This window comes from Chrysemys picta, chromosome 10, assembly GCF_011386835.1.
Source record: "Chrysemys picta bellii isolate R12L10 chromosome 10, ASM1138683v2, whole genome shotgun sequence".
NCBI lineage: Eukaryota > Metazoa > Chordata > Testudines > Emydidae > Chrysemys > Chrysemys picta.
The window spans coordinates 29,377,805-29,392,544 of record NC_088800.1 but is presented as its reverse complement, the minus strand read 5'-3'; the positions used below and the strand labels follow the sequence as shown (position 1 = coordinate 29,392,544).

At 40.2% G+C, this 14,740-nt stretch overlaps 1 protein-coding gene and 1 long non-coding RNA gene across 6 annotated transcripts; one reads left to right on the top strand and one right to left on the bottom strand.

The window, feature by feature from the left end:
* Nucleotides 1–322: 322 nt before the first annotated feature.
* TM2D3 (TM2 domain containing 3) lies at nt 323–13,610 on the top strand. 5 transcript variants are annotated; one of them, XM_042853848.2, is made up of 6 exons: nt 323–560; nt 1,830–1,925; nt 8,091–8,113; nt 8,596–8,770; nt 9,441–9,516; nt 12,343–13,610. In XM_042853848.2, exons 1-6 carry the CDS (start codon nt 467–469, stop codon nt 12,506–12,508), a joined length of 630 nt encoding a protein of 209 aa, XP_042709782.1. In that variant the 5' UTR covers nt 323–466; the 3' UTR covers nt 12,509–13,610. The 5 variants fall into 5 exon arrangements, with proteins under 5 accessions (XP_042709782.1, XP_023957598.1, XP_005285032.1 ...); XM_024101830.3 differs by having other exon boundaries at nt 333–560; nt 1,827–1,925; XM_005284975.4 differs by having other exon boundaries at nt 334–560; nt 8,091–8,248.
* LOC135973938 (uncharacterized) lies at nt 3,369–14,630 on the bottom strand. Its single transcript, XR_010591049.1, has 2 exons — nt 14,498–14,630; nt 3,369–7,048 (listed from the first exon to the last, which is right to left on the bottom strand). It is a non-coding gene; the product is annotated as an uncharacterized LOC135973938 (long non-coding RNA).
* Nucleotides 14,631–14,740: the final 110 nt, after the last annotated feature.

Genomic DNA, 14,740 nt, shown 5'->3' with positions numbered 1-14,740 from the left:
GGGGAGGGGCGGCAGGGCTTTCAGACGGGGTACTGAGGCAGGGGTGGGGCGGGGCTGCAGGGCTGTTAGACGGGGCGCTGAGAGAGGGGCGTCAGGGCTGTCAGACGGGGGCGCTGAGGCAGGAGCGGGGCGGGGCCGCAGGGCTCTCAGACTGGGCGCTGAGGGAGGGGCGGGGCGGCAGGGCTGTCAGACGGGGCACTGAGGGAGGGGAGGCGGCAGGGTTCTCAGACAGGGGCGCTGAGGGGACGCGGGGCGGCAGGGCTGTCAGACGGGGCGCTGAGGGAGGGGAGGCGCGGGGCGGCAGGACTATCAGACAGAGGCGCTGGGGGAGGGGCCGGGCCGCAGGGCTGTCAGACGCAGGCGCTGAGGGAGGGGCGGCTGATAAGTCATAGGAGGACGGGCGAGTTGGGTCTACGCGCTCTGCGCCTGCCGGGAAGGGGACGGCGAGGCCCCGGATGGAGCCAAGATGGTGGCACTGGCGGTGTCTGTGCTGTCGGCCTTGAAGCGGCTCTGTAGCGTCGCGCTCTTTGTTTCTCAGCTCTACGTGCTCTCGGGCCGCGGTGAGTGCGGTCGCCTCCCGCCCTCCTCGGGGCTCGTCTGCCACCCGCCGCCTAAGGGCCTGGCAAGGCGGCTCCCCGCTACCCTCCGTGCACACTCCCGCCGGCTTTGCCCTCCCCGGTCGTAGTCTGGTAGGAGAGGCCATTGCGTCCGCGCCGGCGTCCCGTGCGCCCACCCCACTGCCCTGGTGTCCTCATGTAGCCACCCGTGCTGTCCGAGCTCGGGCTGACGGTGCCCGTAGGACTTGGCCCAGCCTGAGCCCAGGGCCCTGCCTGCTCTGTGATAACATGACCCCGGCCTATGGACCCGATTGCCATAAACCGGGGTTCCTTTTTCTCCGTGCTGCTGCGCTGTGTGCCGGTGGTCTGCCTGCCTCTTTTGGGGAGGTTGCTGCATTGTGGGAGTGTAATTAATTAGCAATATAAACAACAAATGTCAAAGTGATATAAAGAAATAATTTTGTACAGTGTATAATTCATCTGTGGAACTCATTGCCACAGGAATCTTGCTGTGGCCAAGAGTTAAGGACTCAAGAAAGAATTAGACTTTTATGGGACTAATGAGAATTTTCAACAAACGGGTAGATTAAAATGACTTTTAGATAGTGCTGTTTAGACGGATTCCTTGTCTTGAAAAGTGTTAACATGTTGTTTATAAGATATTTTGGGTTTCTCAACACAGGCCACATGTTTATTTTCCCATCCTGGTGTGCACCACATAACCTGTGTGATCATGCATTATGGGTATAATTTGTGTTTTTTCAAGTAGTTATGAACGTGATTAGTCCCACCAAGTCAATCGAACTACTTATATGAGCAGAGTAGAATATTTAGTAAGTGTTTGCAGAATTGGGGCAATAGTCTCCAGCGAATTCTGTGGTGCAGTTTTTCTACTAAAATGGCGAGTGCGTTACTTGATGTTTAATTATTTTTATTCTGTAATAGACAGTATACGGTAATATTTGCATTCCAAATACTGTAGTTTCCTACTAAGTCACAAGAATTTAAGAGCGAAACTGATTAAAATGGATTTTTATTGTCTTAAATGGAGTAAAGTGCAAAATCCTAATGAACAAAGTAGGGGAATCTGTGGAGCTTTTTAAATATTAATTTTATCCCAGAGATGACCCTTGATGTCAAGAATGCAGCGTGATGTTTTATATTAGAGTGCTGGGATTAAACAGTGTTTGAAGACCAGTTAAATTCTAGGATTATTATATCCTCTTAACAGTAACGGAAGTGCATTGAATCTGTTAATTTTTCTTATAGCAGGTTCCTTGATGACAACAGAGCACTCGAAACAACAGTTTGTCTCTACAAAAGGTGTAACATCTCCAAGTACAAATACTCCATATACTAGAGCAACAGGTACCAGTGTCTGTTCTTCTACAGAAGCTCCTAAGAAAACAATAGATTTATAGATTCCAAGGCCCAAAAGGACACTTGTGATAATCAGAGGGGTAGCCATGTTAGTCTGAATCTGTAAAAAGCAACAGAGGGTCCTGTGGCACCTTTAAGACTAACAGAAGTATTGGGAGCATGAGCTTTCGTGGGTAAGAACCTCACTTCTTCAGATGCAACCCTAACCCTTGCATCTGAAGAAGTGAGGTTCTTACCCACAAAAGCTTATGCTCCCAAGAACCTCACTTCTTCAGATGCAAGGGTTAGGGTTGCATCTGAAGAAGTGAGGTTCTTACCCACGAAAGCTCATGCTCCCAATACTTCTGTTAGTCTTAAAGGTGCCACAGGACCCTCTGTTACTTGTGATAATGTAGTCTGACCTCCTATATCACACAGGCCATAGAATTTCCCAAAATAATGCATGCAGCATATCTTTTAGAAAAACATAGTCTTGAATTTTGATTCAAAATAGTTAGTGTTAGAGAATCCACCACAACCCTTGGTAAACTGTTCCAATGATATCCATACAAGCCTTTTCCCTAATAGTCCTGAGTTTAATAGTAAAATTCTTGAATGAGGTATTAGAAAACTAACTGTACAGAGTATTTAATCATTAAAAGATACACTGCCCCCTGTGGATATGTCTACATTGCAGTTAGATATCCACAGCTGGCCAGCACCAGCTGACTTGGGCTTGTGCAGCTCGGGCTAAAGAGCTTTTTAATTGTGGTGTAGAAGCTGGGACTCAGGGTCCAGCCCAAACTCTGGGACCCTCCACCTCGTGGGGTCCTAGAAGCCCAAAACCAGCGTCTACACCACTGTTAAACAGCCCCTTAGCATGATCGCCCCGAGCCTGAGTCAGGCAGCACAGGCCAGACATGAGTTTTGATCACAGTGTAGACATACCCTGAGGCACCATGAATTATTTTCCAAAAGCCTATAACTGCTAGTTAGGGTTGTGTAAATGAAAAACCCATCCATGCAAACCCCACATGATAATTTAAGGAAACCTACATTCACAGACTTGACACCTGCATGTCACATTAGCCATATTTCTATCCAAATGCAGATTAGCACAAAGCATGAGTAAAAATTAATCTAGTAAATAAGAGATGCGTCATTCATACGTTTACAAGTAAAAAAGTAAATTAAGAATCTGAAAACATTAAGCTATAAAATTGCTTAAATGTGTATAGACATAGTGTATCCTCCTGATAAGCAAAGAGAAGTTTGTGTAGTGTAAAGGCTATATTAAGGCCGTGGCTACACTCGAAACTTCAAAGTGCTGCCACGGGAGCGCTCCCGTGGCAGCGCTTTGAAGTGCAAGTGTGAAGTGCACGAGGGGATTACACTGGCACTTTACAGTGCTGTAACTTGCTGCGCTCAGGGGTGTGTTTTTTCACACCCCTGAGCGAGAAAGTTGCAGCGCTGTAAAGCACCAGTGTAGCCATAGCCTAAGATGCAAATCAGCATGTTTTAATGGTTAGCTACCAATGAGAATAAACCTTCATTTAGGAAAACAGCTAAAGGACGCATGCAAAACAAGATTAACATTGATTTAAATCTTGATTAAAATCAGGTATTTTAATTGCTTCATTGTGCTTCCATAAGAATCCGCCTCCACCTCACACACAATTCAAATGTAGGTAATTCACTGTTATGCAAAACTTCAACTCTACTCTCCACAGTATTTACATACTTACTATTCACAAATGTGCACTGGGTAAGTGTGTGATGACTTAGGAGTTTTGTGGAGAAAGTATTAGGTTAGAATTAAGTTTTCTGGACGTGAGTTGGAAATGGGTTCCTTGGGGATGGGCGGAATAGGTCAGTGAGTGGCTAATGTGATGTGTGGATGTTGGCATTTGTGAAATAAATAAGATACATGACTCCTTGAATGCTACATGCAGTTCTGGTTGCCCCATCTCAAAAAAGATATTACAATTGCAGTTGGAAGAGGTGCAGAGAAGGGCAACAAAAATGATTAAGGGTATGGAACAGCTTCAATATAAAAAGAGATTTTTAAAAGACTGTGGCTTCTAAGCTGAACAAAGAGATGACTGAGTGGGATATGACAAAGGTCTATAAAATCATGAATGGTGTGGAGAAAGTGAATAGGGAAGTGTTATTTACCCCTTCACATAACACAAGAACCAGGGACCGCCCAATGAAATTAATAGGCATCCATGTTTAAAACAAATATAAGAATATTTCACACAATCTACAGTCATCCTGTGGCATTCATTGCCATGGTATGTTGTGAAGGCCAAAAGTATAGCTAGATTCAAAAAACAATTAGGTAAGTTCATGGAGGATAGGTCCGTGAATGGCTATTTCTCATGCACTATGTTTATCTAAACCTCTGACTGCCAGAACCTGGCCTTGGATGACTGGATGGATCACTTGATGATTGCCCTGTTCTGTTGATTCCCTCTGAAGCATCTGGCACTGGCTGCTGTTGGAAGACAGGAAACTGGGTTAGATGGACCATTGGTCTGACTCAGCATGGCCATTCTTATATTTACACATTCTTAAGATCCCCTTAACTCAAATAACTTTTGTTAGCACCTAAAGACCCCAACTGAAATCAGCCCCATTGCACAAACGTAGTAAGACAGTTCTGCCTCAGAAGGCTTACATTCTAAACAGACAAGAACAGATAAAGGGTGGGAGATAAGACACATGCAGATATGGTTAGAGTGACTTGGCCAGGGTCACACAGCAGGTCCATAGCAGAGCCAGGTAGAGAACCAAGGTCTCTTACTGATCATTTTTCTGCTTTTATGGGTTTGCATGGGTAGTGCCCTTGGGGAGGCTTGGGTGAAGAATAAACTTGGTGGACGGGAGAGCACAGTGGGAGGTCCCAGCCAGTGAACTATAAATTTAATGTAAAATATGCTACTGTTAATAACTGGCATTTATGACTCTAGTATAAGAAGCAGAAGTCGTGTTAAAAAGTTATGTCATTTTGACACTTGTAGCTTGAGTGTTTATGAAAGAGAGTAAAAGTGTCCAAACTGACTAGTAATTTAACAGTAATAAAAACAGTTGTTCAGAGTTCAGTGCCTTTACTGTTATGATGTCAGATAACCAGGCTCAATCAGTTTATTAATCAAGATAGATAAGCACGATACAGAAAGTTTAATATACTACCAATATGGGGAACAGTCTTACAGTGTTTACATCTTTCGTCTGTTCAAAAATATTAGCTCAATTCTGCTTCTGTTTATATTCTTCTTGTGGAATCTTCGATCTGTTGTAAACAAATTCTAGAGCATTACCAAAGACTGTACACCCTTCCTCTATTTAGTACTGTATATATTTTATAGAGGACAAAGACCTCTTTACCAGCCATACCTAGCACACTGCTCATTATTGGAGAGACTCAACAGAATATCCATCTTATTCTGACAGATGATACACATGCACAGGAAAGAGAGGTTACAGCAGTTTAATGCCAAGTAAATTTCCACAAGAAATCTATTATCAATACAAAGCATTCTGAGAGTACATTTTATAGTTATACAACTTAGCATGACTATACAGCATTCTGAAAATATGATATTGGCTAATAGAACTCTGTAAATATGTTTGAGATCCTATTAATGTTTAAACACTTTGAGGTCTTTGGATAGATATATTGATTCAATTTTCATCATGGCAAAAAGTTAAGGTAGCAGTACAGAACCTTGTGTCACTCCACTAAGGCTAGTGGTGGTTAATGTATTAATCTCAAAAAGGGCTGAGATGTCAGAACTTTACAGACAGCACAAAATTATTTAGGTAGGTCAAAACCAGAGAAGACCATGAAGAATATTAAATGAAGCTAAGTGAATGAAGAACACACTGGATGATGAAATTGTTTTGTGAACACTGGAGGGAAAATTTTAAACTACTCAGACACCTTCTAATTACTTGTTCTAAATTATCTCTGTTAACTGGAGATGGGGGAGAAAGACCTGGATGTCATTTTGGACAGCTCACTGCTCATCAGCAGTCATAAAAGCAAACAGTGTTGTTATCCATCCTGTTCCTTAAGCATTCTAATATGGAAAATACTATCCCCATTATATAAACCAGTAACGTAACCTGTAATACTGTATTCAGTTCTGGTTACCCCATCTCAAAAAGGGTAAGTAGAAACTACAGGGACATGTATTTTATATTTCTCATGATATAAGCCCTTTGCTATTTAATATTTTTATTAATGTGAAATAAAACAAAGTCACTACTGATAAAGTTTTCAAATGACAGATTGGGTGAGTGGTAAATAATGAAGAGGACAGGTCACTGATATAGAGCAATCTGGATCACTTGGTAAGCTGTCAAATGTAAAATTGTTCGTGTAGGAACCAAAAATGTAGGCCATACTTACGTGATGGAGGACTTTATCCTGGGAAGTAGTGACTCTGAAAAGGACTTGAGGGTCCAGGTGAATAATCAGCTGAGTGTAAGCTCCCAAGGCAATGCTGTGGCCAAAATTGTCTTTTATGATCCTTGGAGGCATAAACAGGAATCTCAAGTAGTAGGGAGTAGGGTTAGTGCTATCTCTGTATTGAGATTAATATGACCGCTACTGGAATAGTGTGTCCTGTTCTGGTGTCTACAATTTAAGAGGGTTGTTGATAAATTGGAGAGGGTTCAGAGAAGAGCCACGAGAACAATTAAAGGAGTGGAAAACTTGCCATACAGCTCAAATAGTTCAATCTATTTAGCTTAACAAAGAAGGTTAAGGGATGACTTGATTACAGTCTGTAAGTGCTATGTGGGGGACAAATATTTGCTAATGGGCTCTTCAGTCTAGCAGACAAAGGTATAACAAGATCTAATGGCTAGAAGTTGAAACTAGACACATTCAGACTTTAAATAAGGTGCATATTATTTTAACAATGAGGGCAATTAATAATTGAAACAACTTACCAAGGTTTGTGGTGGCTTCTCTATCACTGGCAATTTTTAAATCAAGATTGCATGTTTTTCGAAAAGAGATGCTGTAGTTGAAACAGGAATTAATTCAAGAACGTTCTATGGGCTGTGTTATGCAGACTAGAGGATCACGGTGATCCCTTCTGGTCTTAGGCACTATTCATCTAAAACAAAAGGACATTCAGTTAAATTGAATGGTGGCAAATTCATAACTTTATGGAAAGTGGAATATTTTTGTGTAGTGCATAATTAGACAGGATTTTATTGTACAAGATATTACCGAGGCTTAAAGCATAGCCTGATTGGAAGAAAAAAAAGAGAGAGAGAGAGAAAAGGATTCCATGTTTATATGGATAATAAGCATCCAAAGTTAGAACTGTAAAATATTTAAATGGCTTTGGAAGGAATATAAACCTTCAAGCTTCAGGTTATAAACTGACCTTTGATCTTCTTAGGGTATGAAGAAATTTTCCCTGGGACAGATTTTCCCATACATTTTACTGGAGGGCAGGGGTCAGATTTGGCTCTGTGGTACCCATACCTCTGAGCTGGGAGGTATGGGTAAGGAGAGTGTTGGGATGTGTCGGTGCTTTTCCCACTGCTGAAAACACCCACCAATTAATTTTGGTGCTCCCCACAACATAGACCACTTCATTCTGCCCTTCCCCCAACTGATTTAGACTCTCATACTTCACACAGAACTGATGCAGACCGTGGTGGGAGGGGGAAGACTGGCGTCAGGATCTTGATCCATTTCCCAGGTTTGGAGGTGACAAATATGAGGGGGAAGAATCTTCACTCTCTGCAGGAGGTCACAGGAGCTGATGCTCTCCAATCTGTGCTTGTGTGCTCCAGCCCTGTGCTTTCAGGAGGGAGTAGTGGCTGATAGACCGGGTGTCTCAGAAGGTGGAGCTGATGGCATGTTGGGACAAGGTAGCAATGGACTTATAAATGCTGTTATATGGTGTATGGCCAATGCTGGCTGCTGCTGACCTCTGCTGCAGGGTTCTTCCTTTGGAAGCAGCTGATACTGGTTACTGTTAGAGGCGGAATGCCTTAATAGATGAGATACTGGTTTGTTTGCTGTAAGTGGAGAGTACTTTATTATGAAATTATTTAAAGTAACATACAGTAGACGTGTATGCCTATACTGTAGTGTAGGTAATGCTGAAGCTCTTATTCTTAACAAATCCTTTCACCCTTCAGAGACTACGGAGATTCCATCTTATGTGAGTAAGTGTCCCAGCAATGGGCTGTGCAGCAAATTGCCTCCAGACTGCATGACATGTAAAACAAACTTCTCCTGCGTATATGGGAAGCCAGCCACTTTTGATTGCAAGATTAAGCCACAAATTCATTGTGTTGTAAGTAATTAACCTATTTCTTTGTAGTTGGAATTTGTCACTTGTTAAAGGTACAGTATAGTTTAAATTATGTCCTAAAACTCATAAATATGTTACAAAACAAATTTCTAGGCATAAATACAGTTACAAGCAAGTATAATTATGTCTTTAACACTTCTCTAGTATCCATTCCCAACTATCTAAGTGCTGAATATAATGTATAGGTAGCAAATAAAACAGCTTGTCAATCTTGTTGTTCTGTCTTTGCACAGCAGTGAAATCTGTGAGAAGTATTTATTTATATCCTGTGAAACATTCTTGATACAATGTTTAAGATTATTTACATTGATAATACTCTTCTTATATAGGATCAGAGAAACAATGAAGTGGAGAACTTCACAATCAACATGACTTGCCAGTTTTGCTGGCAGCTTGAACCTACTGATTATGTGTGTACCAATTCTACAAGTTGCATGACAGTCTCTTGTCCAAGACAACGATATAATGCCACTTGTACAGTGCATGATCATATTCATTGTCTAGGTAAGTTGGTCTACGAATGAATGGTTTAGAGAGGATTCTTTTGTGAAGAACTCTTGAACATACTTTGTTTGTTCAGTTTAGTGGATAAATGTGCATATAACTTATTTCAATGTCTAGTTTTTTATTGAGATACTGTGCATTGTTTAGTTTCATTTTCTAGTCTGACACTTAATATTTTAAACTTATGATATGCTTAGAACCATGGTCTCAACAGTACAACAGAAGTCTTACATTAGGGTTATTGGGAGTGTTTTCTCTCCTGTGTTCACTTTCTTTAATGGAATTATTTGATGCAGCGTCAACAGAATTTGCATTGAGGTGTTATTTATGGCATACATTAAAAACATCCTGTCAATTAACATTTGAAATCACAAGAAATTTAATATAGGATCTAAATCAATAGACTTGGCTCTTGATTTTCCTTAATTAGGTTTCCACCAAAGCAACACCAATCTAGGAAAGTATAGGAAATGGAGATAGTGTTCAGGCATTCATACTGTGGTCTCATCAGAAAAGACAGGTTGAGTTACTGATGCTATTTAAATGCAGAACAGATATTTGTTGTGAAGAGTAATTTGGCATATTTGCACCTCAGATTTCAGTTCCTGAGTCAATCTTTGGCCTTTGTTCATGGCATTAGGATTTGAATGTATTTCATTTCTCTTCCCAGGTAATCGTGTCTTTCCTAAGATGCTTTACTGCAACTGGACTGGAGGCTATAAATGGTCTACAGCCTTGGCACTAAGGTACATTCAAAGTATTGCAGAACTTCAAGTTCAAATTGTATATGAATGCCTTTCGTTAAATGGAAAAAGAATGAGGAGTACTTGTGGCACCTTAGAGACTAACAAATTTATTTGAGCATAAGTTTTCGTGGGCTAAAACCCACTTCATCGGATGCATGCAGTGGAAAATACAGTAGGCAGATATATATATGCACAGAGAACATGAAAAAATGGGTGTTGCCATACCAACTGTAACGAGAGTAATTAATTAAGGTGAGCTATTAGCAGGAGAAAAAAAACTTTTGTAGTGATAATCAGGATGGCCCATTTCCAACAGTTGACAAGAAGGTGTGAGTAACAGTAGGGGGAAAAAATTTAGCATGGGGAAACAGCTTTTACTTTGTATAATGACCCATCCACTCCCAGTTTCTCGTTGGAATCGGTTTTTGAAGTTTTTTTGTTGGCGTATTCCAACTTTGAGATCTGTAACTGAGTGACCAAGGAGGTTGAAGTGTTCTCCGACTGGTTTTTGAATGTTATAATTCTTGATGTCTGATTTGTGTCTGTCTATTCTTTTGCATAGAGATAGTCTGGTTTGGCCAATGTACATGGCAGAAGGGCATTGCTGGCACATATCATATTGGTAGATGTGCAGGTGAACGAGCCTCTGATTGTGTGGCTGGTGTGATTAGATCCTATGATGGTATACGAGAAACTGCAGAATTGGAGTTAATTTGCAAACTAGACACCATTAAATTAGGCTTGAATAAATACTGGGAGTGGATGGGTCATTATACAAAGTAAAAACTGTTTCCCCATGCTAATTTTTTCCCCCCTACTGTTACTCACACCTTCTTGTCAACTGTTGGAAATGGGCCATCCTGATTATCACTACAAAAGTTTTTTTCCTCCTGCTGATAATAGCTCACCTTAATTAATTACTCTTGTTACAGTTGGTATGGCAACACCCATTTTTTCATGTTCTCTCTCTGTGTGTGTGTGTGTGTGTGTGTGTGTGTGTGTGTGTGTGTGTATGTATATAAAAAAATCTTCCTACTGTATTTTCCACTGCATGCATCCGATGAAGTGGGCTGTAGACCACGAAAGCTTATGCTCAAATAAAGTTGTTAGTCTCTAAGATGCCACAAGTACTCCTCATTCTTTTTGCTGATACAGACTAACATGGCTACCACTCTGAAACCTGTTAACTTAAATGGGTTTCTCTTTTCAATGGTATATTTCCTAACCTTCAACTAAACTGAGTTCAAAATATTTAATATTTTCTGAGACTTTTAACCAAAAGTAAGCTTATGATTTAATATAAAATGGCTAGTGTTGGCTTTTTTCCATACTACTGGGGTCAAATTTAGGTATGTGTGTGTTGGGTGGAGGGAGGTGGTATTCTTTGAAGCCTTAGCCATAGAATGAGCTTAAGGGAATAACCAAGATGAGAGACACTTTGTACGGATATTCAAAATTACAAACAATCTGTTCTGACCATTCATGCAATACTGAGTTTGGCCATCTCTTTAGGCTTGATGCCCTGGCTGGACTTTATTAGATTCTTTGACTGGAGGAAAGAAAACAATGGTGGTATTTCCCAAACAGCATCCGCTCATGGTGCCAAAATGAACCTTTGCTCATTGTAGATCATGGGCAGTCAATTTTTTTTGTCAAAGTCCAAATTTCTTGGTCAAGCTATAGTCAAGGTCCAGACTCCAGAGAAACATTTTTCATGTCATAATAACAATAATGATGATCATAAGTAAATAAGATATTTTTGCGGTCTATTCAAAAGCATCTGGCGATCTGGATTTGGCCCATGGTTCACTTAGCCTCTACAAGCCAAAATCTATGAATACCGCACTTCCTTTTCTCACACAGTTTAATGAGCAATGAAACAGCTAACAATGTTGAGATGTAAATTATCATTGGGCAACTGAGATGTATGGGGCAGTTAACTCTTTTAGAGTTGTTCCAGACTTGGGTAGATGTTATTACACTAGCTATAGCTGGCTCATGACAGGTATCAACTCTTTTAAAAAGAGAACTGAGATCTTGGAACACAAAATGATCACTTGGGAGAGGTGCCACTATGCTATACTGTTAAACCAGGCTGCAACTTTTGATTCTTCACACACTAAGCACCAAAGCATTGTACTCACTGTGGTGGTTTGGATGTTACCACAGGACTTCAATATATTTGTAAAAATTGACTGTGAAACAAGAACTATTTCCTGTTTGTTTTGTTAAGTTTCATTCAAAATTCCCATAAAAGGTGAATTATATAAGGGCTGCTATGAGAGCCTGTACTACCTGATTTATCATAAGTTATGTGAACAAAAAAAGTAATAGACGTTTTGTTAGACATGCTTTCTTTTGGAGCTAGAACCATTCCCTTCTCTGCCTGCAGCTGGAGAAACTAAGCTTTACCCGAACACCGCAGGAGCAGAGTCCCCTCCTTTCTCTAGCGTTTTCCAGCCCCTGCCAGTTCAGGAAACTTGGAGCCCAAAGTCAGAGCAGCTCACTGGCCAACTTTCTTATGAAAAGCAGCTTAAAATAACATAAATTATTTCATATCTTGTATCTGCAGAGTTTCACAAAAGACTTGGAGAAATATTTTAAATTAAAAACTAGTGGTTTTTAATACATATTTCTATCAAAATATTTTTACCACTATTGCTTGTAAAGTCCTCCAGCCACTTTGCATAAGATATTCCTAGTTTCCTGACTGTATATGATAAGATATAAAATTATTATCAGTGTGCTGTAAATATTTAAAGGTGAGTTGACATCCAAATTCAGGATTCTCCACAACTATTTTAATGAATTATGTTGTATTCCTAGCATCACCCTTGGTGGATTTGGAGCAGATCGCTTCTACTTGGGCCAGTGGAGGGAAGGTCTGGGCAAACTCTTCAGCTTTGGTGGATTGGGAATATGGACACTAATAGATGTGCTACTAATAGGAGTTGGATACGTGGGGCCTGCAGATGGATCTCTCTACATTTAAGTACACACAAAACATGCTTCAGCAAAGGATCAAATTTGGGAAAGGGCCTAAAACAAGAATGTAGAAATTGGTCCTTAAAGGTAGAACTAGGAACACGTTCCCTGTGTGCACATATTTTAATGTACAGTATCTGTACTTAGCCTGCCTTGAACTAAGGTAAAATAAATGAGTGGATCACTGAACAGTGTTTATTTGTAATTTAATTTCCTTTGGCTTGCAAGTACTGTATTTTTTCTATGAAAAAAAGGTTTAAGTTGCACAGCTAAACAAGTTGACTACTGTTCCTGAAGAAAATATAAACTAATTAAAATATTAAATTAAGAATTGCTTACCTCATATTTGTATGTTATCTGAATTTAGCTATCTAACTAGCATCCCTAAATATGCTAGCAAGAATTTTTTTCATGTTTATGGCAAGATAAAGTGCTTGTGTAAACCTAAACCTACTTGGGCAATATGTAGATTGCCAAATATTGTAATCTTAATTACATGTAGTTTCTCTTCTGCTTTTCACTTTGGGATATCACAAACTTAATTTTTCTGCTGTAATTGTAAATTTGTGGCTTTTTAGAATTAGTATGCAATAACACTAAAAATGTAATATCTTAAATCACTTGACAAGTACACTGCAGGACTCTTTCCAGGGTTATAGTGTTTCTGCTTGGCCTTGACCTCAGAGAGCATTTGTATATGGCAAAATTTTTGTGCTCTCAAAATTACAGGGTTTTAAAATAAATCCAAAGAGGAGGTCTGGTAATTAACTTATCAGCTGAAGATTTGGTAACAGTATTTTCTGATTGAAATGTTGTCTGATGTTTACTTGTACTAACCTTCAGTGACATTATGGAAACATTCTAGAAGTATGTAACATTTGTTTTCTGATTATTTTTTTTATTTAAATGAGGCAATTCATATTTTCAACTTTTTTTTTTTTTTCTTAAGTCCTACCTCTCACCTACATGTCCTCTTTCCAAGGTCCTCTATAGCAATCCAGTCTTAAATTGTGGGGCAAGACTCCTTGGCTTCTGCAGCACTAAACTGCACTACACTGAAAACTGTCAGTTGGATAAACTTACATTGAATTAAATATGATGAAAATTAATGGAGGTAGTGTTGTCTCTTATATTCAGTTTATTTCTTGCTGCCCTTCTTTCAATCTATACATGTGTCTGGAAGGGGGAGAGGAGGAAAATAGTAATGCTCTTGGCAGCTCTACCTGTAAAATAAACTTCACCTATGTAAGCTGCTCTTTTACAGTTGATTGTGCAGATACTATGAGCTCCACTACCATTGGCTTCCCCTTGCTAGCACTCAAATATGCTCCTAGGCTCCATTGGGCTTCTTCAGCATGGTTCCTCTTAACTAAGGGGAAAGAAGTGGTGATACCTTTCAAATGTCACCATCTTTTTTAGCACTAGTCTGTGATATGTCACTCACAGTAAACAGCAGATCTGTGTTCCTCTCAGTTCTTACAGGAGCAATGAAATTAGTTTAAATGGCAACTTTAATGCAGGTATCCATTGACAGTTAATATTTTCCTGAGATGAATGGGCAGGTCAAACCTGTCAGAGCCATTGTTCCAGAGTTTCCATGGAATTACTGATATTGCTGAGTTGGGTACACATGGTTTTACATTTTTGAGGCATTATGTGACTAAACCATCACTAATGTTTATGGAAGCTGAAATTGTGGCAAAACAAGATACCAGTTTCAAAGAAGTGCTGTTATATCCCAATACTCCAAACCAGCTCAAAGGGGGGGAGGGATAGCTCAGTGGTTTGAGCATGGGCCTGCTAAACCTAGGGTTGAGAGTTCACTTGAGGGGGCCACTTAGGGATCTGGGGCAAAATCAATACTTGGTCCTGCTAGTGAAGGCAGGGGCCTGGACTCAATGACCTTTCAAGGTCCTGTCCAGTTTGAGGAGATGGGATATCTCCATTTAAAAAAAAAAAAAAAAAAGCCTATAAGCAAAGCATTATGAAGCATTACCTCTTGGTTCAGTGCTTTGGTGTTGAGGTCTTCTGTCCCTATCCAGTTCTCCCCTTGGGTGTTGATTGGTTAAATGTGGTTGCTTTTTGTTTCATGTCCTAATACTTATCAAGCACAGACATTTATCCTCAAGAAAATCACCCCACAATATATTTGCTTCTCCTTCCCTTGCTGTGCTAGCTCTAGTCAGTCTTAGTCCTCATGGAGCAGTAGGGTGTTGTGTAGCACAGAGCTGTCAGGGAT